The sequence below is a fragment of the Kogia breviceps genome, chromosome X (assembly GCF_026419965.1).
Source record: "Kogia breviceps isolate mKogBre1 chromosome X, mKogBre1 haplotype 1, whole genome shotgun sequence".
In the NCBI taxonomy this organism is placed as follows: domain Eukaryota; kingdom Metazoa; phylum Chordata; class Mammalia; order Artiodactyla; family Physeteridae; genus Kogia; species Kogia breviceps.
The window spans coordinates 118,678,837-118,704,831 of NC_081330.1; the positions used below are offsets into that span (position 1 = coordinate 118,678,837).

Genomic DNA, 25,995 nt, shown 5'->3' on the forward strand with positions numbered 1-25,995 from the left:
TCTGTCCTGTGTCATTAAACCTGTTTTCTAAGTCTTAGTTTCCCAGATACCTTACAAATGTTTTCAGTGTCTTCTAAACGGGTGCTTTTGTGTAAATAGAGAAGGTTTTAATATCAGGTAGACTTTCAAAAGCATAAAATTCAGGGCATATTTGAATGGATTTTGAGTGGCCTTAGTGTTTTTCTCTCTTTGGTGAAAGCTGGTGCATTTCCTTGCTGATGAACAGTCTTAGGTTCCCGAGTAGGCAGGTTCCCACAGAGAGACCATGGGACATATTTGAAAAGTTCGCCCCCCCGGACACGTGTGTGAAGAGCATTTGGTCAGTATTTGTTGGCCATTTGTGGTTGACACATGTTCACATACAACTCCATTGACATCTGTCTCTTAAGATGGACCGTAATGGAGTCTTTCTCATTGTTTTGAGTGCCGTGTCAGCTTTGTAACATACAGATACCCTGTTTCTGATTCAGTGATGTGTGGAAGAAGACAGTGAGGGCAAAACTTAAGCTTTTTGCTCTTTGTAGATTATGTCTACTTATGCATTCACCTGAAGAATATATAAAATGGTATGTAAATGCCGCGGAGCGGCTGGGCCCATGAGCCTGCGCGTCTGGAGCCCGTGCTCCGCAACAAGAGAGGCCACGATAGTGAGAGGCCCGCGCACCGCGATGAAGAGTGGCCCCTGCACGCCGCAACTAGAGAAAGCCCTCGCACAGAAACGAAGACCCAACACAGCCAAAAATAAATATAAAAATAAATAAATTAATTTTTTTTTAAAAAGACTTAGGGCTTCCCTGGTGGCGCAGTGGTTGAGAGTCCGCCTGCCGATGCAGGGGACACGGGTTCGTGCCCCGGTCCGGGAGGATCCCACGTGCCGTGGAGCGCCTGAGCCCGTGAGCCGTGGCCGCTGAGCCTGCGCGTCCAGAGCCTGTGCTCCGCAACGGGAGAGGCCACAGCAGTGAGAAAAAAAAAGACCTGAAGAAGAAATACATGGTGAATATCTTAAAAAAAAAAAAAAAAGATATGTAAAATAAAGAGTATTCAAAAATATACATTTATTTTCTGAGAGCAAGGAAACCTTTTTTGCTTTTCTGCCCGAGGGAAGCAAAGCAGTCAGTCGCTTTCATGATGTCACATGATTTTTGAGGGAAAAATGAGAATAAATATGCATGGACCAAAAATGAGCAATCTTGGGTAGTTTTCCGAGGGTGACCCTTCTTTCTTTATGCAGTAGTTGTGTTCTCTCTGTTAAGCGTGCTTTTCTCTGAAGTTAATGTAACATCTCCTTCTGGGCCAGCTCATTAGATAAAGCATTTTAAAGGTCGTGTTTTCTTTTCTTCTTACAGCCAAGGATTACTGCAAAGTAATATTTCCATATGAGGCACAGAACGATGATGAATTGACAATCAAAGAAGGAGATATAGTCACTCTCATTAATAAGGTAAACACAGGTTCCCTCCTGCCTTCTAAACTATGAACCGCTTTGAGGTGTTGACTGGATAGTACACGCTTATATTTTAACCCTTGAAGCACTTAATTTTCATGATCGTGCATTCCCAAGGAAGACTCTTACATCTTTCCTCTCAATCAGACTAAGCCAAATGTAGCCAGGTGAATGAATGAACTTGAAACTCCAGTAGATTCCGTTTGCCTTGGAGCCAGCTGCAGATTTGCGTGGCCCTGTCCCAGAAGGGCTGACCCGGAAGGTGGAAGGCGGCCTGCTTGGTCAGAGAGCCCGCCCTCCACAGCAGCCCTGGCTGCAAAGCTCTGTGCCATGACGTATCCAAGGAGGGGCTTCCAAAAGGCAAGGTCGTACCTCACAGGCAGAAAAGGCTTAAAGAATGTTTACTGTACGGATCAAAGACAGGTAGCGTGCCTGAGAGAATCTTGCCCGTCTTGCTGGGGCTGAGAAGCTCGGATGATTTTATTATCACTACAGGCAGTGATTTTAGACTACATCTGTGTGAAGTGACACGGCTTAACAGGGCCTGGACCATGTGCTGTGTGTGCTTCCATGCGATGGTACTCACCAAGTGGGTGGTTGAAAGATCCATTGTTTAAGTAATTCCTGGCATATATGGCCTTTTCTCTGAAGTATAGGGTTTTTGTGATGGTTGAGTACGACGAAAAGCTGAGCAGTCTTTAGGATGTATAAGGTGCTTTTAGTCTTGTATGCAGGTAAGTGGCAAGCAATGTGGAATTCCCTTAGCACGGGCGTGACTGGGGGATCATGTGGCTGCCTGTGTTCATGTGGGGCCAGACAGCATTGACAGGGTGGAGGGTGCGGGGAAAGGGGGGAGAGAACAGGGGCTTAGGGTGGGAAGCAGGCCCTGGGTCCTGTTGTCTCTGGCCGTTACTGAGAGACAAGGGACCGTGGTGTTGCCCGTCCCCCCTCCCCTGTCCCCGAGTGTGTCCATAGGTGATTGGTAGCATTTCCCTTTATGACCGTATCATCAAGGACAGTTACCTCGAAGAAGTGGCTACGGGGGTTGTGTGTTTTGAGAGCCTGAGCCATAGATGCCAGGGAATGCATGACCCCAGAGGTTAAGAAGCTTGCCAAAGGTCAGATTATTTTAGGGAGAAAGCTTGGCGCTCTCACCCGCTCCATCGAAAGTGGTGTGCTGGGCAATGCTAGGGCGCCTTTCTGGACTAGCACACTAGTCCCTGCTTTGCTGATGGCCCCAGAACTCATCCATCTTTTCACCTGTAAAATATTCTCCCGTGAACTTAATTTCAATACATCTCTGTAGGTGTTGAATGTGGCCAGAGGAAATCAGAGGAGGGGAAACGCTGCCCTTCTCGTGCTTTTCAGCCTAGGACGCAAAGCGGTTCTTTCTTTGCCACCCTTCCCCTTGTCGTGCAGGCGGGCCTCCTCCGGGATGCTTTCCTAGGCACGGTGCAGTTCCTATTTTAAATCAGACCCTTAACCAAATACATGAAATGGCTGTGAAGCATGATAAGAATACTCTGATAACTGGCACAGAGACTTGGTTCTCCTACCACAGGGGAAGGGATAGAGCACTTTTCCCCACGATGATATAGTGACCAGAGGATTAAATAACTGCCACTCTGTGTAAGGGGGGGGGGGCTCACTTTCCTGTTTTTGTTTGGGGGGGTACCCTCTTTTCAGTTGAAAACCGGATGTACAATAACATTTACTAAGGTTTGGGGGAAAGAAAAGCCCACCATGGATGGTCTCTTGTCTGAACACATCTATTGCTACCTTAACATGTTATATTCCAGTCCTTGTCGTTTGATTATTATATACGATGAGAACACGTTCATTCTGATGATTTCATTCCTCCCTCCCAGCCTGACATCCAGTCCAATAAAAGGAATTGAAGTTTTGTAAATAGCCTATTTAGTCAGAGAGGGACTCTCTCCCGGTCCTATCTACACAGTAGGGACAAAGGAACCGGGCGGAGGTGGAAGGCTGCTTTCGGGAGTGTCCTGAGGGTTGCATCTGATTTCCCCAATTCCACAGCTGAATGTGTTTAGAAGCAGTTTGGACCTGTGAAGCAGCTTACAGATATCACAATTACACTTGCAAAACGAGCGTTTGGCACCCCCCCAGTCCACTTGGCCCCTTGTTCTGGCTCACACACTAATTGTGCTGCTCAGGCCAGAGCACCCGGGTGGGTCATCTTGCTCCTCCTGGTCTCACCCTGCCCCCACCCCCAAGCCCAGCAGCGCCCGCCCCCGAATCTCCTGCCCTCCTGCCTCCCTGCCACTTCTGTCCCTGGCAGAGCCAGGCCCTGGTCTGCACCTCCAGGGCCTCCTCCCTCCTCCTTTCTCCAGCACCTTCCACAGAGCATGCTGTAGAGGAGAGCCCTGGGCTGACCAGTGGAGGGATGCTTTCCCAGCTCCAGTTTCCACCTGCTGCTTCCCTGGCACCCTAGCCCCTGCCTTTTATCATCCCATAGCAGCCTCTGCTCGTGTAACGTCTCCGTTCCAGCGAAGGACTTTGGTAACATTCTCTCCTTCACTGTAAGATCGGGCTAGATATCCAGCCACATGGTCTGGCCACAGTCTGACTTGCTGGCCTTGTTCATGTTGCTGTTCTCTGTTGCTGTTCTCCATGAACTCTCCCAAGCTATCCCCTTCTTACCTGTGCCTCCTCCCTAACTTGACCCAGACCATGTTCCCGATACCCAGGATGCCTCTGCTTACCCATGTAGCTGATTTTCAATAGCTAATAATACAACCAGTCTTAATTCATGCTGCGTCATGTGCTTGGGCCCATTTTGAGCTTGCTGCTTAAACAAAAAGCCCCTTAGGCTCTATCATTTTGTTTTTATTATTGTTTTATATGATCTGTGAAATCAGGTCTCTTGTACTCCTTGTACTTCTGCAGATTTTGACTTCCATTCTCATAAAATATCTGCCAGCCTTGATCTAGCATTCCAGTTTGTTGGAAGCATCATGTTAAAATGACAAGTGCCACGTGGGCTGCCAGCTCAGAGACACCAGGGTTTAGTCCCAGATCCACCGTTCCTAGCTGTGTGTCTTTGGGCATGTCACTTAACCCTTCTGAGACTCAGTTTCCTCAGCCCTAAAGCCGACCTCACAGGGCAGCCGTGAGGATGTACTAAGATGCTGTGTATAAGTGCCTCTCGCAGGGAGGGGTCCATCAGTGGTACCTGTAATCCTAGGAATTGTCAGTTCATCTCTGCTCTTTCTCTGACCTCAGAAATGGGAATGCAAGGGCTCTTGTGGCTGGGCCCACTTTATAGCTGGGGCTGGAATGCCATGATATAAAGCAGGTAACAGTGGTAAAAAAATATATACCTAAAATAGGTAAGAATTTGCAATGGGTAAGAATTCACAATGGGTGAGATTTCAGCAAGAATTTGGAAAGAAAACATGCCATAAATATTTTGCCTGCTGAAGGTGGGAAGGATGGAATCTGAGTCTGTCAAACCCTGCTTTATAGAAAAGTCTTACTCTTGCTCTGAGTTTAGGTATCGCCCAGAAGTTCATTTAGATGACTGTGTGCTTTTCATATTGCAGAGTGAATAGTTTTGCCACAATTTGTTTAATACGCACTTTGATATGCTTCTTTATTGTATTATGAGTCGAGATGAAATAGCTCTTCTCTAAATTTGATGGCTTTTGCTGTAGATGTTCTTGATTTACACCAAATTCTGGTGGTGGTTTCATTTTATAGTCAGTTAAGGTGGTTTCCCTTTGCCCTGCATTTATGAGCTGTGGCAGGAGTCACAGGGCAGATGTTGCCCTCATTTTTAGCCCTAGATTGTCCCTTCGTATAGTTTTCTAGAAAATGAGTCATACACCTTTAGTGGGTGCCTATACGCCCTCCTCGATTCCTGAAATAATGTGCAAAGGCCCAAACTATTTGTGTGTGTCCCTGGAAACTAGGATGAAATGTGGCAACCCGAATGGTTTCTTTTTTGGTTTATTTATAAAATAGAATTCTTGTGGATTTGGGAACATATCCACGGGTGCAGAACACACCTGTGTTTAGCTTTTATTTCCAGTCACTCAAAAATAGCTCCTTAAAAAAAAAAAAAAAAGCTCCTTCGTCTGTGTTCCTGCCACCCCCATCCCTGCCTTCCTGATTTGTGCTCAGAGCGTGGTTGAAAGGGTTCAGAAGCCTCTGGGTCTGGTTTCCAACCTGAGAAGCTCCCTGGAGAAGGACTGAGATCAGCCTGGTGGGGTCAGGCGAGGCTCTACTGTGAGGCATGCGCCTTGCCCTGACCACTGCCACTTGGGGCAGAGCGAGCCCAGCTGTGGAGAGGGACGATGTCCCTGCCCTCGGCCAACAGCCTCCTGGCCTCAGAGCAATGGCCCTTTCCTCCCAGCCCCCGGTAACCTAGGGGGAAGGGCTTCTCACGTGACCCCTCTGTAAACAAAGATCTTCGGGTATTTCTTATCAAAAGACTCCCCTGAGTGGCTGTGTCTTTGACCCGTTACAAAGCAAACAGAAACCCCTGTTTCTTCACGGTTATAAAGCCTATTTGACAACATCAAGGTAAACACAGAGAAAGGTAATGTTATTGACTAAAGTCACGGCGTGGTGGAGTCGGAAGGAAGGAGAAGGGGACAGCATTGATGTTCGGGGGAGAAAACCGATATATGCACCTCTCAAGAAAGGGGGAACCCAGTGGAGTAGCTAAAGGTAGACGGTCACCACTACAACAGAATACCAACTAGGAATTTCGCCTTTTCTTAGGGATGTATCAAACCAGGGACCCCAAATGTCTGAGCTAGACCTGCTGCTGTGAGGGCAGAGTTAGGACTGATACTAACTCACCAGCTTCCTCCAGCTCTCCCACAACTACTGAGCCCACGAGCCACAACTACTGAGCCCGCGCACCTAGAGCCCATGCTCTGCAACAAGAGAAGCCACTACAATGAGAAGCCCATGCACCACAGCGAAGACCCAACGCAGCCAAAAATAAATAAATAAAATGAAATAAATTTTTAAAAAAAATCTGAGTCATTGAAAAATAAAAAAGTAGTAGCTCCTGCAGGACCAGAGCTTCCCAGTGCAGGACCCTTCTGGGCCACTGGCAGCAAGAGTCCGGGACCCTTCAGCACCCTGCCTTCTCCTCACGCATGCTCACAGCAGCCCTGGGAGCTAGGCGGAACCATCGTGTTCTGTCCAGATGGCAAAGGAGGAACAGAGGCCCAGAGCGCGGAAGTGACTTTCCCAAGGGCCTCACAGTAATCAGTGGCCGAGCCAGGGCAGGGGCGTCTCCTGACCCTGAACATGGGGGCTGGCAGGGCAGGACTGCTCTGTTTCCTGTGGGGCTGTGGATGCTTGCAATAGGTGCGGCTCAGTCACTCCCCGAGGTGACTCTTGTCTACTTATTGAGTCACGCTCTGTTGCTGGGTATATCTAGGGCAGGTGCCTGTGCGATTTTCTTTTTAAATTAATGACATTATCATTATTTTATTAGGAAAACAGTATTACCACGCCATTCCCCCATCCATCTGTTTCCGGCATTTTTGTGTCCATGTCTCTGACCTGGTAGGGTCAGGATCACCCAGGACTTTCTGATTCCATTGTCACCTCTACAGAAATGGAATGGTAGTGCAGAGGACATGATGAGCTCAACTCAGGGCTAGCGTTGCTTCTTTTTGTGCCTAAAGCCCTCCTCTCCCACTTCTTTCTTCCCATGCCCAGCCTATTTTGCTTTCCTCTGTTCTTCTGGACCAGGTTAGTTTTCTGCTTGCTGTCACCATGAAAGAGAGTTGGGGGGGGGGGAAGAGAAAAAGAAAGAAAAAGCATCCCTAGCTCCTTCCTAAGTCATTCTGTGATGATATGTCCTTTTGTTTGTTCTAATGTTTATTTTCCCTTCCTGCCTCCCTCCCATTAATTTATTAATTGAAACATTTATTCATGAGAAAAATGTTTCCAGACTTCCTTGCTTCTCTCCCCACAGGAAAGTGGCTTTAGAAATCTCATGAAGGGCTCTAAGCTTGGTATAAGAAAGCCGATCAGCTATATAGATTGCTGGCCTTGACCCTTTCTCTCTCAACTGCTGAAGCTTTTAGCAGAGCTAAAGTGTAGGATTAAATGTGGTTTCAGGGATGAGCAGTAAATTAGCAGGTGTCACCCTGAAAATGATGACACACTGATAGACCCATTAGAAGGACATGTTTTATGAGTGAATGAAGAAGTTAAGTGTAGGTCTGGGATCATCTGGGTTTACACACATTTGAAAAATGTCAGCGTTCAGTAAATGAGTCATTTATGTCATAGGATATATTTCTTGCAGGATAGCCTGTCCTGTTAGACTGCATATGTCCCTACTGGGGACAGCAGTTACAATATATCTCCTCCTCAGAGCATTAGAAATCCCAAGGAATACAGTTTGCTGCTGTTTTGTCTTCCTCTTTAAAGTAACCTGGACACCAGGACCGGTGGGAAGATTCCTGACACCAGAAACACATTTGATCAAAACTCTTTCTCCTGGGACTTCCCGGGCGGTCCAGTGGTTAAGACTCCGCCTCCCAATGCAGGGGGTTTGGGTTCAATCCCTGGTCAGGGAGCTAAGATCCCACATGCCTTCGGGGCCAAAAAACCAAAACAGAACCACGATTGTAACAAAGTCAATAAAGACTTTAAAAATGGTCCACATCAAAAAATCTTAAAAAAAAAAAACAAAAAAAACCCAAACTCTTCCTCCTGAGCTTGTTTACCATCACAGAGACACAGTTTTAAATTAGATGAGGTTGGAGAAAGTAGGACTTGGTGGTGGGAGAACATTTTGCCTTTAGTTTACCAGCAGACAGTCAAAACAGTGCCGCCAGAAATTTTGATGATTGCAGATTTCTCATAGACAGATGAGTTTGCAGTTGATGCAGATTCTCAGCTTTCCATGCCTCCTCAAATTATGTAAAACTGTCTAAAGGGACCCTGTGTTCGTCCAGCCTAATTGTCATCTCTCTCCCAAGCGCTGTGCTTTAGTGGCAGGACATTAGTGATCCTTGCTACAGCATCTTGGGATGTTTTTTTCCTGCAACACACAGAAAACTCTGCAGGTGTCTTAAGGAATTAGAGAAACTCTTTCTGTTTTCTCTCTCCACTCTTTCTGTATTACTCTGAGAGGGCTGTTGTGAGGATAAAGTGAGATGTTGTGGCTGGAAGTGCTTTAGAAATAAAAAATTACAGCAATTGCTGTGATAAGTTATGATTGGAAGAAGAAAAGACAAATGCCCATTGACTGGGAGTTCTCTCTTGGTGTATTGAACTCTCCTGAAATTAAGGTCAGTACTTTCCCTGAAATGCCCCTGTATTCTTTATTTTAACTTTTCTTAGGATGAAAGTAATTTATGATATTCAATAGTTGTGTAACCCCTATCTTCTTAAAGTATCTCAAACGTCTTACATTCACATTTGCATTTTATTAAAATATACTTTTCTGAGATGGCATGGGATGCACTTTTAAGTAATACTTTAAAATTAAATAAGTAAAACTTACCCTTAGAGAATGAGAACAAAACAGATAAATACGAAGGAAAGTCAGAATCACCTGTGACTGCATCACCGTCAGATACCTCTGTTAATATTTGAGCTGTGTTCTCCCAGACTTTATACACACACAGAGACACACACACAATTACAGTTAAAAATAAAAATAAGGTCATATCATATACACTCTTTTGTTGACCCCCTTTGCCCCCAATATATCATGCCTATCTCTGGCAGCACGGTTAAATGGTTCCTTAGCACCCCAGTGTATGGAGTACCACGGTCCTCTTTTCTACTCGGCCTGTTTCTGGGTTTTCCCTGTTTTACACCATGTTGCATGTAGTCATCACCTTGTTTGTAGATCTTTGTGAACGTAAGTATTTCTACCACTTTCTGCTACTTGTGTAACCTTGGGCGGGCTGCTCAGTCTCTCTGTGCCTTAGTTTGTTTCCGCATCTGTGAAATGGGGATGATAACAATACCTACCTCCTGGTGTTGTAAAGATTAAGTGAGTTAAAGGAGGTAAAGCACTTGGGATGCCTGGCTCATAGTAAGTTCTGTATAAATGTTAGCAGTTGTTATTATTTCCTGATGATCAATTGCTAAATGTATTGATGCTTCAGTGCCTTTTAAAGGCATTTAAGTGATGTTCTGAAAGATTGTGCCAATTTAGTCTCCCCCCAGGAGCCTATGAGAATGTTTCCGTATCCTTGTCATGCCCGGATATTATCATTCTTTCTAATCTCTGCTAATCTGATAGGCATTTTCATTTTTAAAAGTGATTATTCAAGTTGAAAATGTTATGTGTCATTTTCCAATTGATTTTTATAAAAATACCTTATATTCATGGCATTAACCTGTCATCTTTCACATTACAAATGTTTTTTCTCAGTTTATGACTCATAAGAGATATTGAAGAAAATATCATTAAAAGTAAATACCTTTTAGACTTAAAATTTCACCATTTTATAGTTAACCACATGGTGCAGTAAAATTCATCCTTTTAAGAATAGTTTTATTACTTAAGGCTTTTATATTTTAGTCCTAGTTCGAAAGGGTAGCTGGCTATTAAATGCATTCCTTTTCTGCCTTCCTCAGGGCTTTCAGAGGTTCTATTTAAAGCTTCTGTCCTTACAGTATTTTCTTTATAGCAGCATTCAGAGAACTCCCAAGATTTGGCATGGATAAGGATCCTCATATCCTAGACCAGGGCTTCACAGACTTTCTCTGTAAAGGGTCAGAGAGAAAATATTTTATATTTTATGGGCTATATAGTATCTATTTCAGCTCTACAAAAGCAGTCATAGGTGTAAATGAATGGGTGTGGCTGAGTTCCAATAAAGCTTTATTTATGGACACTTAAATTTGAATTTCCTATAATTTTCCTATTCTTTGAAATACTACTCTTTTGATTTTTAAAAACCATTTGAAAATGTAAAAACTATTCTTAGGTTGAGGGCTGTACAAAAATAGGTAGCAGGCCAGATTTGACCCATGGGATGTAGTTTGCTAGCCCTTGAAATAGAATGTCTAGAAACAGACCCATAAAAATATAGGCAATTAATATTCAACAGAGGTACAAAGAAAATTTAAGAAAGAAAGGATAATCTTTTCAAGAAATGGTGCTGGTACAATTGAACATACCTAGACACCCCCCCCCCAAAAAAAAGCCCTAACCTAATCTAACACATTATGCAAAAATTAACTCAAAATGGACCACAGATCTGCATAGAAAACGTATGACATTAAAACGTTATTTATGAAAACATAGGAGAAGAGAGTTGTTACACATTGCACTAAAAGCACAATCCATGAAAGAGAGAACTGCTGCAGTGGACTTTCGCAAAATTAAAAACTTTTGCTCTGCGAAGATACTATTGAGAGAATGTTGTTGGTTGGTCTCTTTTTCTGACAAGGTCATCTGAGTCCCAGTGTTTAGTAAATAATTGCTTGATACGTAATTGCATGAATTTCAAGGACCTTGGTTTTGTTCTGAGTCTTCTGGGAATATACTTTGTAAGACAAGACCATGAATCTCCCATAGCAGAGCTGTCCCCTGCACCCCACCTCTGTAGCCCTGTGCCACTTTCTCCCCAAGGTGGCGAACAAGTGCAGCCGTATTCCACTAGTCAGGCCTGGACTTAGATGAGCTGCCTGAGAACTGAGATTTGACCTGGGAATTATATTTTTTCACTCACTGCACAGGCCTAGAAGCTAAATTTGCTGTGTATAGAGAAAAAGACTCCAAACAAATTTTCATGCCAAGGAATAAGCTTTCCTAAAAGAAAGACTTAAAAGAAATGTAGATTTGTCTCGTAAAAAAGGTAGATGGAAGGTAAGAATTCGCCAATAGCTGCTGCAGCTGGCTTGGATGTTCTTGACCTTCATAATGATCATGGCTATGCCCTTCACTTCTTATTCCTTCCTGATGCTTATTTGGGAAATGAAGATTCCTTCGCTCTCACCCTAACAGCCTTGTTTGTATCTCTTAGAGGTGGTGCAGGAGCTAAGAACAGCTCTTAAAACATAATGAAAGATGCTTTATCAATGCCACTGTGTTTGTAATGAAGCAAAATGATTTTGTATTATATCTACTATCCTTTTAATGGAAGAAAGGCATGTATTTGGATGCAGAATCAATATTTCCCTAAACGTAAATGAAAATGAAATCTCAGCTGTAGGATGGACAGCCTTGAGAGGTAAATTATGCCATTAGCCATAAGCTTTGGATGAGCTGAAGGCGCCGTTAGAAACAGCTTCTACAATTTAGCATTAAGTGGTCTTCTCGGTGTAAATGAGAAGTTTCTATGAAAACATATTGTTACATAATTTCACATGCTTGATTATATTTAAATGGACAAAATAGTGCAAAAATGCCATCTTGATGATTTGCATTTGGTGTATGACTTGTTCACCTGCCCTCCTATGTTAATGTCTCTGGTCATTCTTAAAGCCAGATGATTATAAGTACCCAGGAAAGGCCCTCCCTGCAAACATCTCCTTTTCACATAACTGATTTTTGAAGTAGAATTTAAGGGGGTAGAAAGTCTTTCATTCTACTACTAGAAAAAAAAGGCTAAAAGCATAAATATTTCCTAAGACTTAGGACTGTATAAGCTACAAATGAAATAACAAAATCAGCAAGCAGTTCTTATATATACATTGTGACAGACCGTACGGCCATGTCCCACAACTCCAGGACATGCCCAATGTGAATGAAGACCCTGGAGTTGGGCCAATATGGAAGCATCTGTTGGGTGCTGTTCTCTGAAGAGGCTCCAGATAGAAACATCTTTTTCTAAGAGGGAAACAGTCTATGAGCCCTGAGGCCTTTGGGACTTCCGCTCTGGGTTGTCTCCTATTAAAGTCCCCTCAGGCCTCCCTGATTCCTGTCTGCCTGCCTCTCAAGATGCCTGTGAAAGCTCTGTTCTCTTTCGGGAGACTGAGATTGGGTTTCAACTTTTTTCTCATTTCTTAGTGACATCTGGACTCAAATGTTACTTCTGTAGCATTTCCTAACCCCTGTGCTCTGAGTGGGTTATAGGAGCATAGGATAGTGATCCCCTCAGCTCTCCTGGGTGGGTGGGAAGGGCCTTAGGTGGGTGGAAGACCCCCCACCCCCTCCCAGTTGATGGTGTCCAACATCAGGCCTCCAGCAGCATGTCGTCAAAATATTATCATTTTATAGGTGTGCCATTATCTGGGAAAGGTTGGGTGGTACTACTTTACTGCATGGTGTTTAACTTTTCCACATAAAGATGTTTAACAGTAACTCTACTTTTCCTCAGCGAATATTCCGCCTTCCTTGTTAGAGAAGAGTGTATATGGCTAGCAAAGGAAACTCCAGGATAATTAAAAACCCTTGTATGTGTCTTCATGTCAGAAATTCTTTCTCTAGGACCTCTTTTGGGAATTAGACCTTGAGATAGCTCAGACTTTTAAAGATAGAGCTTAAAGTTTTATTCTATCTAGGATAAAATAAATTCACTCTAATTAAAGACACAATCTTTTAAAGTGAGAATATAACTTCTGGTTGCGGCCATGATGGAGTAAAGAACATTAGATTTACCCTCCTGCCATAGACAACTTTAAAATTGGACAAAATACATGAACCAGCTGTTTTGAGGCATTGGACAATGCATAGCACAGGGATGTGATCCTTGAGAGAAGGGTAGCATAAAGTGAGTTCCATGTCAACCCTGGCTTTTTGCCTGGGGGCACTTTCTAAATTGCAGCACAGGGCACTGGAGTCGAAACAGAGACCACAAGACTCATTGGATTGAATCAACAGAGACTGTAACTCACGGCTGCCAAGGTGGATGGAATTTTCAGGGTAGGGAATTGCAGAGGAGCACTGAGCTGTGCAAAGAAAGAGCTCCAAAAGTCTATATATAAGGGTCCCTTGAGTCTTTGGCCAAATACTAGGCTGTGCATCAATAGGGCAAGACTCCACGAGACCCGGCAGAAAATAAGTATGGGGGAGGAGGGTGTGTGGGTGGGCTGTGAGCTGAGTGGATATCCCAGAGGTCACCAGTGATAGGAGATGTTGGAGTCCTGGCCAAGCAGAATGGAAAAACTTGGTTGAATACACTTGGCATCCAACTGACAACTCAGAAAAGTTAGCCATAGGAATAGCGCTACCCTAGACCCACCCTAAATGAAGCGCAAAACCAAGCCTTGACAGGTAAAGCTGAGCTGCAAGTAACATGCCCACCGTAACGAAACTCCACACTCTTGCAAGTAAGACAAAAAAAATCAGTCCTTCGACACTGTAGCGTGCAGTGCGTGGCTGTTGAGAACATACAGTCACAAATTACCAGATGTACGAAGAAGCAGGAAAATGTGAGGTATGGTATGGGTAGCTTGTAAAAGACATGGTCATTTCTGAATACAGTGTTCAGGCATCACGACATGCTTTAATTAATATCGACATAACTAAAAGGAAGCTCAATTACGGCTTTTTGTGTGTTACTCATCCAATTTTTTTGTTACCAGTTATACAATATGTAAAATGAAAAAGTCAGAAGTTAGTATAGCAAAGCCTGTAAGTTGTTGCCTCAAAGAAATTCAGGATCTTTTTTACAAGTAGACAATCTCTTTGAGGTCATGACTTCCCAGTATCACAAAACAGTGAATGACTGCCTAAACCTCACCTATCCCAGATGTTGATATTTGGAATGTGACATCTTCTTGAGTGGGCTTGTCCCTGGGACTGTCTCCTCGGCTTCCCTCATTAACTGTGGTCTGCCGGGCATTTCTTCTGATGCTGAGATAGACCGTGGTTCTCTTTTTCTCCTGTTACCTCATAAACTGTGATGTTGATGAGCCTGCTAGAGTAGCTGCCTTATGGGATGCTGGAAATCCCAGCCATGCAGAATAATTGCATCTCTTGGGAAGGTGTTAACAAGCAGAGGTAGAACTGAGTGCTCATGGGCTTCAGCTTCCATGGAGCTTCCTCTCAACAGCCCCCCTGAAGCTCCATGCAGAAGGCGTTCATTAGTAAATATTAAACAGCACTTTTCGTACTGCTGGTGGGATGTTGAGGGTGTGAGACCCCCCTCGGGGCTCACTTGACAGCCATACTGAAATCAAACAACACTCACTTTCTCCTCTAATGATATTTCAGTCATCAGAGAAGGTCGTGAAAAACAGCCATGCTGGATAATTTCTGGGAAATCAATACTAGGGAGTGTGGGGACAGCTGACCACCAGGGGAAGTGACCAAGCAGAGTGCTTTTCTTTTTCAAGAGGACCAGCTGGTGAACCCATCATTTTGGGGGTTGCTATGGTGATTTCTGAGCTATACGTTCCTGTCCAAACTCAAACAGGGCACTTATGATGTCTTAGAAAATGTGACCTACCTTTTAAAGGTACTTTTTTTTTTTTTTTTTTTTTTTTTTTTTCGATACGCGGGCCTCTCACTGTTGTGGCCTCTCCCGTTGCGGAGCACAGGCTCCGGACGCGCAGGCTCAGCGGCCATGGCTCACGGGCCCAGCCGCTCCGCGGCATGTGGGATCTTCCCGGACTGGGGCACGAACCCATGTCCCCTGCATCGGCAGGCGGACTCTCAACCAGTGCGCCACCAAGGAAGCCCCTAAAGGTACTTTTTAAGTTGTTACCACAATTATGAACAAATATTCAGTACAGACCAACAGGTAACCCTGATTGAATAGATGAAGCTTTCTTTTATAGCTAATCTAGACCTGCCTCTTCCTCGTTCAACTTGACCTAACTTCGGATGTTTGGAAATTGCGGGAAGTAGATGAGTATTGTGGGGGGAGATTGGGCCATCCATCGATTCCTCCATTCAGCCAACGTGTATTTATAATCAATATTTTCCAGGCACTGTGCTAGGTATGTGGTAGATACAGATATATATAAAAAAAAAAAAAAAGATCCTTTGCTTTCAAGGAGCTTACCATTTTTGAGAACCTTTCTACTCAAAGTGTGGTCCAGTAGCATTGACATCACCTGGGAACCTGTTAGAAATGCTGAATCTCTGACCAACCCCAGACCTAGTGAATCCGAATTGTCATTTTCACGTGATCCCCAAGTAGATAGTATACACATTAACATTTGAGAAGCACTGGTCTAAATCATTGATTCTCAGCCTGCACATTGGAAGGAACTAGGGATCTTTAAAAAGCACTGATTTCTCGGTCTCACTACCCCCCACCCAAGGAATTGTAATTTAATTGGTGTGGGGATAAAGTGGCAGATTCCAGGGTTGGAACTCAGTTTATCAGTGGTGTGTCTGGAGGAAAAAGAAAAAGGACTAGTATTGCAATGGAGCTTATTACTGATCCATCCATTTTGTTGCTGGATGAGCCCACAACTGGCTTAGATTCAACCACAGCAAATGCTGTCCTTTTGCTTCTGAAGAGGATGTCTGAATAAGGATGGACAATCATTTGCTCCATTCATCAGCCTCATCGTTCCATCTTCAAGTTCTTTGATAGCCTTACCTTGTTGGCCTCAGGAAGATTAATGTTCCACGGGCCTGCTCAGGAGGCCTTGGGTTACTCTCCATCCACTGGTTGCCACTGTGAGCCCTATAATAACCCTGCAGACTTCTTCTTGGACGTCATTACTGGAGACTCCTGTGCTGTGGTGTTAAACAAAGAAGACACAGATGGTGAAGCCAAGGAGACTGAAGAGCCTTCCAAGAAAGATACTTCGCTCATAGGAAAATTAACTGAGTTTTATGCCAACTCCTTCTTCAAGGAAACAAAAATTGAGTTAGATCAACTCTCAGGGGGTCAGAAGAAGAATATTTCAGTCTACAAGGAGATCACTTATGCCACCTCCTTCTGTCATCAGCTCAGATGGATTTCCAGGCGTTCATTCAAAAACTTACAGGGTAATCCCCAGGCTTCTATAGCTCAGATACTTGTAACAGTCATCCTGAGACTGGTTATAGGTGCCATTTTCTGCGATCTAAAAAATGGTCCTCTGTTCTGGAATCCAGAACAGAGCCGACCGGTGCTCTTCTTCCTGACCACCAACCAGTGTTTCAGCAGTGTGTTGGCTGTGGAGCTCCTGGTGGTCGAGAAGAAGCTCTTCATACATGAATATATCAGTGGATAGTACAGAGTGTCATCTTACTTCTTTGGAAAACTGTTATCTGATTTACTCCCCATGAGGATGTTACCAAGTATTATATTTACTAGTATAACATACTTCCTGTTAGGATTGAAACCACAGGTGGAGGCCTTCTTCATCATGATGTTTACAGTGATGATGGTGGCTTATTCAGCCAGTTCAATGGCACTGGCCGTAGCAGCAGGTCAGAGCGTGGTATCCGTAGCAACGCTTCTCATGACCATCTCTTTTGTGTTTATGATGATATTTTCAGGGCTGTTGGTAAATCCCAGAACCGTTGTGCCTTGGCTCTCGTGGCTTCAGCACTGCAGCGTTCTTCAATATGGCTTTGCAGCTTTACAGCATAATGAATTTCTGGGACAGAACTTCTGCCCAGGACTCAATGTAACAACAAACAGTACCTATAGCTATGCAATATGTACTGGCAATGAATTTCTGGAAAACCAGGGCATCAGTCTCTCACCTTGGGGCCTGTGGAGGAATCACGTAGCCTTGGCATGCATGATTGTTATCTTCCTTACAGTTGCCTACCTGAAATTGTTTTTCCTTAAAAAATTTTCCTGGGCTTCCCTGGGGGCGCAGTGCTTGAGACTCCGCCTGCCGACGCAGGGGACACGGGTTCGTGCCCCGGTCTGGGAAGGTCCCACATGCCGCGGAGCGGCTGGGCCCGTGAGCCATGGCCGCTGAGCCTGCGCGTCCGGAGCCTGTGCTCCGCAACGGGAGAGGCCACAACGGTGAGAGGCCCGCGTACCGCAAAAAATAAATAGATAAATAAATAAAATTTCCCAAATTTCTCTTTTACCGCACATTAAAAAGGGAGCAGGGCTTCCCTGGTGGCGCACTGGTTGAGAGTCCACCTGCTGATGCAGCGGACACGGGTTCGTGCCCCGGTCCAGGAAGATCCGACATGCCGCGGAGCGGCTGGGCCCGTGGGCCATGGCCGCTGAGCCTGCGCTCCGCAACGGGAGAGGTCACAACAGTGAGAGGCCTGCGTACTGCAAAATAAATAAATAAATAAATAAATAAATAAATAGGGAACATCTTGATTTCAAAAAGCCTCTAGTGATTCTAAATGTGCAGCCAGCTTTGAGAAACACTGGTCCAAGATGTTGCTTTGCACTCTTGACAAAATGGAGCCCCAAATGAGGTTGCAGCTGGGTTTTGCAATTTACAAGACAAGTGGCAAGTTTGTCTTTTCCAAAGATTTAAAGTGCCTAGACGAGAGGCAGACACAGCAGAGCTCACAGGTGACTCCCTGCCGCCAGGTTGGATGTCAGGTAGCGGCTCTCAGCTGATCCCAAGTGGGAGAGCTGTGTGCAGTGCTGGAGTGCTTCCGCCACATTTCCCAGGGCCTCTGTGGCGGGATGGAGCGGACTGAGGCCTGACCTTGAGGTCTGGGCCGGGCTTCCCTCCTCAGACACACCCTGGGGGCTTCACATCCCTCCCCTGAGCCCTCTAAGTGTGTGAGCTGCTGCCAGGGGGTTTCACCGGAAGATGGTGCTGAGTCACATGACAGATGTATGTGTGCTTAATTAAGACACTTTCCTGGCCTCATTATCCCTCAGAGTCTCTGGGACCAGCCCCTAGAATCACAGTAATGACGACAAACCAGTAGTAGTTGTGTTGCTCTTTACAACTCAAACATCTTCTCCTGTGTATCAAGGAACTGAGACCCAGAGTTTTATCACTAGTGGACCACTTAAATATCAGATGGCCCAAGTTTGCTCCCCTCCTCCTCCTCTCTCTGAGATATCTTGGCTAACCCAAGATAGTGCAGAACATAGAGGTAGGAGTACAGCACACCTAAGGCTCTGTTTATTCATTCCTTAAAAGGAAACACATCATTTGTATTTTACAAGGAAAAATATATTTTACGCTAATACCTGCCTGGCGATGAGGCATAGAGAAACCATTTTGAGGGCTTAATCATAGAAGGGTGAACATTCTATGTCAGAAATATAATTCTTTCCGTACTCTTTGACTCTTGATAAGGGCCGAGGTCTACTTTCCTCTGCTTACATGTGAATAGATCTTCTTTCTTTCTTTTTTTTTTTTTTGCGGTACACGGGCCTCACTGTTGTGGCCTCTCCCGTTGCGGAGCACAGGCTCCGGACGCGCAGGCTCGGCGGCCATGGCTCACAGGCCCAGCCGCTCCGCGGCGGCATGTGGGATCCTCCCAGACCGGGGAACGAACCCGTGTCCTCTGCATCGGCAGGCGGACTCTCAACCACTGTGCCACCAGGGAAGCCCATAGATCTTATTTCTAATCATCATTGTTCTGGAAACTTTCATTTACATGCTGATCTTTTACTCTTTCCCACTGCAAACTTCTGCCTCATTTAAAGGCCATCGCCTCACCTGCAAACGCTGCCCTTTCCTCATCCTTACTGGAATCTCAAAATCCACTAGGGTAGATATTGGCATAACCATCGTGGGTTATGCCTGTGGTATAATTATTAATAGTGTCCCAGGTTTGGAAATAAATTATATGGTCACCCTAAAGTCTTCCAGTATTTTGCCAACATTGCCTCTCTCCTTAGTGGTCACCTACTGCCTCATTGTCCTGCCTTCACCCACCTCCTGCCATCCTCCTTGGGGACATTAACTCCATCCTGATGATGTTCTGGCCTCACAAATCACTAACTGTCGATTCTCCCCCCATCACTCATGGTTGCCATCTTGCCTCACCCCTCATATCACTCTTCAGTAGAGGTTGGTTGGAGCCTCCTGGGAGCCAAACGCTGCCTTCGCTCTAAGTGCCAGTTCTTGAATGTTCTCTTCTGTGACCCCAGCTTCCCGCTCTCCCTCTTCCCCTTCCTTCACGCTTGGTGACCCCACCCTTGACCTTTCTCATTACCTTGGTTCGTGCCCTCATTCTCTCCTTCCAGGCTGCCTGGTTTCTCTTGGTCCCACTTGTTGTTAATCCAGCCTAGCACTCCTGCCAGTGTTTCGGTGCCATGTTGGTTCACTGGGTCTGCCTCTCCCATTAGGCTCGGAGCTTGGGAGCCCCATAAGGACATGATGATTTTCTTTTTTCCCCCTGAATTCCTCTCCTATCCTGCATGTTTTAGGTCCTCATTAAATAAATTGAATTTGCTGTTCTTTCACACTTCTGGAAGCAGAGCCCTCAAACAAATAATTCTCTCTTCATCTCTGCTGCCAAAAGCCTAGTTCTTTTGTCTGGTTTGTTGAAGATGACTTATTTTCATTTCTCATTTTGCTGTCAGAATTCTTCCTGCTTCCCTTAAATTAGCTTCTATTGCTAGGGGAAAAAAAAAGTCTCAGTTCTCTAAATCTCTGTCCCACTCCAGGCATCTTGACCCTGTGGCTATTTTCTGTCCTGCAGCAGACTCCCTTTCACTTTTCTTAGTATTCTAAGTCACGCTGTCAGTTTTCTTTTTTCAACATACTTATCCCATCCGTGAGCTTTGTATTTGTTCTTATACCAGTCAGAACAATTAGACATACTGTGTTCTATCTTCATGCTTTCCCTCTCTTACCTTGAATTACACAATGATTAACACTGTTAATGTTTTCCTTGAAAAGGAGAACACAGATGAGCTGTTCGAGCTATTCACCACTGATGGGAGGTATAATAAATATAATGTCACATGCACTGTTTTCCCCTGTAGGCGTGCATAAGTTCTGAAGTTATTCTGGATGTGCTTTTGTTTATTAAATTGTTCTTTGTTGTTTTTCTCACATATGAAGCAGGAGACTTCATTACAGTGGTTCTTGGGTTACTGATTGCGTAAGGCTAATGGGAAGTATAGCCTTGAACCATTTAGAAAGTTTGAAAGAAAGCCTTCAAAAGAAGTATAGCACTAAACAATATTTGAGTGCCTTTTATGGACATAATTCTGTATCAGATGATCTGAAATGAATGTGGAGAAAAGTCCACTCCTCACATAAGCAAACGCTTCACACATGAAAAGATTTAAGATTATTTGAAAAGCTGTTAATGATTGCCTCCTCTTTGGTACTAGATCTCGTGGTTGATACCTGTTATCAAAAAAGGACCTTGTGGGCTTCCCTGGTGGTGCAGTGGTTGAGAGTCCGCCTGCTAATGCAGGGGACACGGGTTCGTGGCCCGGTCCAGGAAGATCCCACATGCCGCGGAGCGGCTGGGCCCGTGGGCCATGGCCGCTGAGCCTGTGCTCCGCTACGGGAGAGGCCACAACAGTGAGAGGCCCACGTACTGCAAAAAAAAAAAAAAAAAAAAAAAGGACCTTGTATGTTATGTGTACGCATGTGTGCGTGTGTGTGTTTCACACAAATCTCTAAGCTCCCTGGAATTAGGGAACATGTTCTTTTGCATGTTTAATGTTTGGTGCCTACAGAATGAATTTAAATATACTTTACATATAATGTTTGTTGAATGGGATATCGTGAAATGCAAATTAACACAGTTCTGAGTGTCAGAGTAAAGGTAAAGCTTCCATTATAGTCACTTTCCTGAAGGTGAGTTTCAAGTTGGGCTTTGAAGATGAGAGGGACTTGTCCAGAAAAAGAAGAGGAAAAAAAATTATGCTAGGCATTTCCTCAGAAACAGAGGCTCTGGATTGAAAGACTCAATTTCTAAGGATTAGGAGTAAAAAAATTCCACCCCCCCCTCCTTCATAAGTTTTTCTGATATCGTTGATGCCATAACAGTTTCTCAGGGATGGAAGAACGTCAGAATTCATCAGATTCTGCCACCACCACCCCTGTTCATGAGTCCCTTCTTAGGGACTACTGCTAGATTGTTTAGGGCGTGACGTGACACGGGAAGGACCAGAATACTTAGCTGGGCTCCTCATTGGCACTTTCCAAGAAAGATAAGCATTTCTTTCATATTGTAAGTCTCCTGAACCTTGATTTGTTCTGAGTAGATCTGAACTTGATGCCTCAGGTATCTTTGTCTTTTGGTGTTGGTTGGGACTAGAATTTATAGTGTGATTAAGGACTCAGGTCAGTCTATCCTTATAACAGATACCACTGGGGTAAAAGATGATGCTGAGCGTTTACTTCTCACCTGCAGTGGCCCTGTGTTAACTTACATAGAATCCTCACAGGCTGGGGTAGATGGAGGCTATCTTGTCCTGCAGTAATCCTAGTCTTGGGCCGTGGGAGATCACAGAACTCAGGGTTAGAAAGAGTCTTTTTGATTCCAGAAATATTTATTATATTGTGCATTGGGCTGGGGGTATAATGGTGAACAATTCAGCTGTGTTTCTCTTTTTGCTGGAATGGATGCTGTAGCAAGGCACATAGTGAGTCACGTAAGCCGAGGCCTCCAGAGGCTTATCACCAGGCCCTAGGCCAGCTGCACATCTGCTGCTTGAGGCCTCCTCACCCCTTCCCCAGCCCCACTGCTATTGTGGAGGGCCATGAGTGTGTCTCTGTGGGCCCTGAGCAGGAATTCCTCACTTTCCTGAGCGTTTATTTTCAAAGTCCTCTGTGTTACTAGCATTTTTTGGAAAGCCTTCGCTCATTTCAGGCTTTAGCTGGAAATTGTTGAACACAGTCTGAGAATTGGGTTTTTACTCAAGGGCCTGTACTTGACAGTGGTGTGTGTGTTGTATATACACTGGGAAGGAAGAAATGCCCAAGTGAGGAGGTTTACAGCAGGACAGGTGGGTCTTGGATTGGAGTGGGAGAAGTGGAGTCGGACCCAGAGGACAAATGTGAGATATGTTATCAGACTAGAGAAAATCAAACTTCCAAGCAGTTGGGGATGGGGAAAAATAGAGGTGGTTCTGTGGCATGAGGTTGAATGCCTGGGAGAGCCATGAGGCCATTAGGCTCAGGATGGAAGCTTGCAAAGGCTGAGCTCTCACTCTCTCCCTAGCACTTGGCACAGAGTAGGTGCTCAATAAACGTTTGACAAGTGAATGAACAGAATAGGGATTATTCAAAGGGAAGCAGGTTTGATGTGGAAGAATGAAGAGATTTATTCATTCATTTAGTAAGCAAACATTAAGTTCTGTAAGGTGGGGGGAAGGGCTCTTCATGATGACAGCTGTGCCCCATCAGCACGGAAAGGAGAGGGTACTTTAATGAGCTTGCATAGAGTGTGAGTTTTCTTACGCTTGGCTGCCTGTCGCAGAGCCCTTCTTAATTTCGACAAGGTTTGTGACAGGCTAATCAGAGAGAACATTTGTGTGTGTGATGTTTTCTAACCCATGTTTTCAGTTAATGAAATAATTTTATTTCAGTAGAATTAAAATGAAGAAAATACATATCCTCCTATCTTTAAGGGAAAAACAAAAGATCTTATTGATCTTAAGGCATCTAAAAGCAACACTGGGTTTTGAGTCCCAGCGGACAGCTCTAGCGCACTTAAGCTTTTGTTCTCCCATCTGACTTTGGGGTTTGTGCTGATTTAGTCTTAGTAACTAACTGTTGATAGCAGCCTCATGGAAAGCTCCTCCATCTCTCTAGAAAGGGTGTCAGAGCTCCCTGTAGGGTGCTTACCACATTTCTCACTCTGCTCTCCTGTTTCCTAGGACTGCATCGACGTAGGCTGGTGGGAAGGAGAGCTCAATGGCAGACGCGGAGTGTTCCCCGACAACTTCGTGAAGTTACTTCCGCCGGATTTTGAAAAGGAGGGGAATGTAAGTCTCTGTGGCTTAGATCTCAGTGCGCTGCCTGCTGTCAGAATTGTGGCTTCCATGACGGGGCTGGGGATGTGGGGTGGGGAAGTTTATTGTTGAAGAGCCCTGGCATTTTAATTTCTTTGGTTTTTTTTTCTTAATCAATTTATTTTATTTTATTTATTTTTAGCTGCGTTGGGTCTTCGTTGCTGCACGTGGGCTTTCTCTAGTTGCGGCGAGCGGGCGCTACTCTTTGTTGCGGTGCGCGGGCTTCTCACTGCAGTGGCTTCTCTTGTTGCAGACCATGGGCTGTAGGCGTGTGGGCTCCGTAGTTGTGGCTCGCGGGCTCTAGAGCACAGGCTCACTAGTTGTGGCCCGCGGGCTTAGTTGCTCCGCGGCATGTGTGATCTTCCTGGACCAGGGCTCGAACCCGTGTCCCCTGCATTGACAGGTGGATTCTTAACCACTGCGCGACCAGGGAAGCCCCAGCATTTTAGTTTGATGGACCCGGGTTCTGAGCCCTCGGCTGCCCCATACCTGATATGTGTGAACAAGTCCGTTAACTTCCACAAGCCCCAGTTTCCTCATCAGTGCACCTTATTCTAAGGGTTGTTGTGTGACTAAACAAGATAATGTGGGTAAAGCACTTGGTGCAGTACCTGGAACGTCTAAGCACCCAAATAAACAGCAAATACCATTAGGTGCTCCATTAGTAAGTGGATGGCCTGCATCCTGCATAGCATGTCCTTGGTGGTAAAGTGGCCAATATTGTGGAAGTGGCTGAAAAGCACATTGTTAAGCTGAGGATACAGGGAGAGGCCTACTAATCTTCCTAACTCTGTGTGTGTTGTGTGTGTGTGTGTGTGTGTGTGTATGTATGTGAACATGAATACACATGCATGCTCGTGTGTGTGTGTATATATATATATATATATATATATATATATACACCTCTGATCTGTGCATTCTTTCTTTGTGGGAACTCATTTTACAACGCTGTGGTTTAAATGAGCAGTCCATCTTGGTTGCCTCACTCCAGGGGTATTGTTTCTCTGATGACAATGTAACAAAAAATGTTGAAAAGTTAGAAGCACTTTACATTCTAAGGGGGCAGCACTTTGGTCTTTTCCAACCAGTTCTACACCTCAGGGCTCTTTGGTCAGGCTTTCCCAGCCTGCATTCTATTCATGCCCATGGGGGCTCTATTACTGGACCACGAACCTTGACCCATCACCATTCCCATGGAGCTGAGGTTCGGGAAAGGTAACTACGATACTGGTGGATTGGTTGCCAAGGATACTAAACAGCATTGAAGGTGTATGCACTGCTTAGATGAATGGATATGATTGTTCAAGGAGCCAGATGGTGTAGGTACCCACCAAGATTATGGCCTGTAGATTGGTTTGAAGCCAAGGGCCACAGCTTTTAGGCTTTTGGATAGCTTTCTTTCTTGTATTGTTTAGCTGAAGGATGCTCTGTTCCACATCTGTTATTCTCTCTAGGAATTAAGTTTGAGGTTCAGAGAATCTATATTCTGCTTCCCAGTGTTTTCTAGATCATTGAGACTTACTGCTGGTCTGTGGACCACACTTTATCAGCATTACCTGGAGCATGTTAGAATTGCTCGGACCCCACCCTAGACCTGGTGCCTCAGAACCTGCATTTTATCAAGACCCTCAGGTGATCTGTTTACACATTACAGTTTGGGAAACTCTAGTTTAGATGCAGGTATCTGTCTAAGTGATGACAATCCCACCTTCTAGTTCCCAGCCATATTTTCGGAGGAGAATAAATCCACAGAACAGAGAAGGGCTCACCATTCAGTAAAGACATTTTCCACCAAGCAAAATCATTTGACCCATTTTTGTTGATAACGATTGCTGTGGTGGGTTATCGGCTGACAGAATTCATCCTCGAGAAAAACAGACGCTAGCACTTAGTAATGACTATACAGTAAATGTTTAAAACAGTAAGACACAGGAATGAGGTTTGGCAAACATTTATGGAGTGCGGTGGTTGTGACTCTAGGCTGTGGCATTGAACAGACTTGGACTTGAATCCTGGCCCTGTCACTTAGCTGTTCTGTTCAAGGTCAACTCATTGAATGTTTCCTCACTACACTCAGCCCTCGGTATCTGCGGGTTCTGCATCTGTGGATTCAATCAACCTTGGGTCAAAAATACTAAAAAATATATTTCAGGAAGTTCCTAAAAGTAAAACTTGAATTTCTTGAATTTGCTGTGCAATGACAACTGTTAACATAGCATTTACATTGTATTTGCAGCCATTTATATAGCATTGACCTTGTATTAGGTATTATAAGTAATCTAGCGATGACTTCAAGTATAGGGGAGGATGTGCATAGGTTATATGCAAATACTTTCCCATTTTACATGAGGGACTTGAACATCTGTGGAATTTGCTGTCTGCGGGGGATACTGGAAGCAATCTCCCACAAATACTGAGTAACGACTGTGTCCTCATCTATAAAATTGCAAGAATAATCATACCTACCTTGTTAACCTGTTGAGAAGATTAACAGATGATGCATATGAATTCCTTAGCACAGCGCCTCGTCCTTTGCAAACTCCCCATATGTGTTAACTATTCTGGTCTTTGTAAATGACTATTAGCACAAGTTTTAGCTGGAAGTGTCCAGCTAAAACTGTTCAGTAATGATAGAAATCTGACTCTAGTTCATCAGATCAGCGCGGAGTTATCTTGGTGTCTTGGTGAGCTTCCCTGGGAATCCAAATGCATGTAAGAAGTTTGATGAATAGCCTTTAAAAAGAAATCTAGGGCTTGCCTGGTGGCGCAGTGGTTGCGAGTCCGCCTGCCGATGCAGGGGACACGGGTTCGTGCCGTGGAGCGGCTGGG

At 44.7% G+C, this 25,995-nt stretch overlaps 1 protein-coding gene and 1 pseudogene across 17 annotated transcripts in view; both read left to right on the forward strand.

Annotated features, from left to right (window-relative positions):
• SH3KBP1 (SH3 domain containing kinase binding protein 1) overlaps positions 1-25,995 on the forward strand; it is a 341,435-nt gene that overhangs the window by 244,985 nt on the left and 70,455 nt on the right. For all 17 annotated transcript variants that reach the window (XM_059050822.2, XM_067023819.1, XM_059050824.2 and 14 more), the window contains 2 exons: positions 1,347-1,441; positions 23,032-23,139. In XM_059050822.2, the coding sequence (XP_058906805.1) occupies positions 1,347-1,441; positions 23,032-23,139 (203 nt within the window). The remainder of the gene's footprint in view (positions 1-1,346; positions 1,442-23,031; positions 23,140-25,995) is intronic.
• Positions 15,653-21,284, forward strand: LOC131748658 (broad substrate specificity ATP-binding cassette transporter ABCG2 pseudogene; annotated as a pseudogene).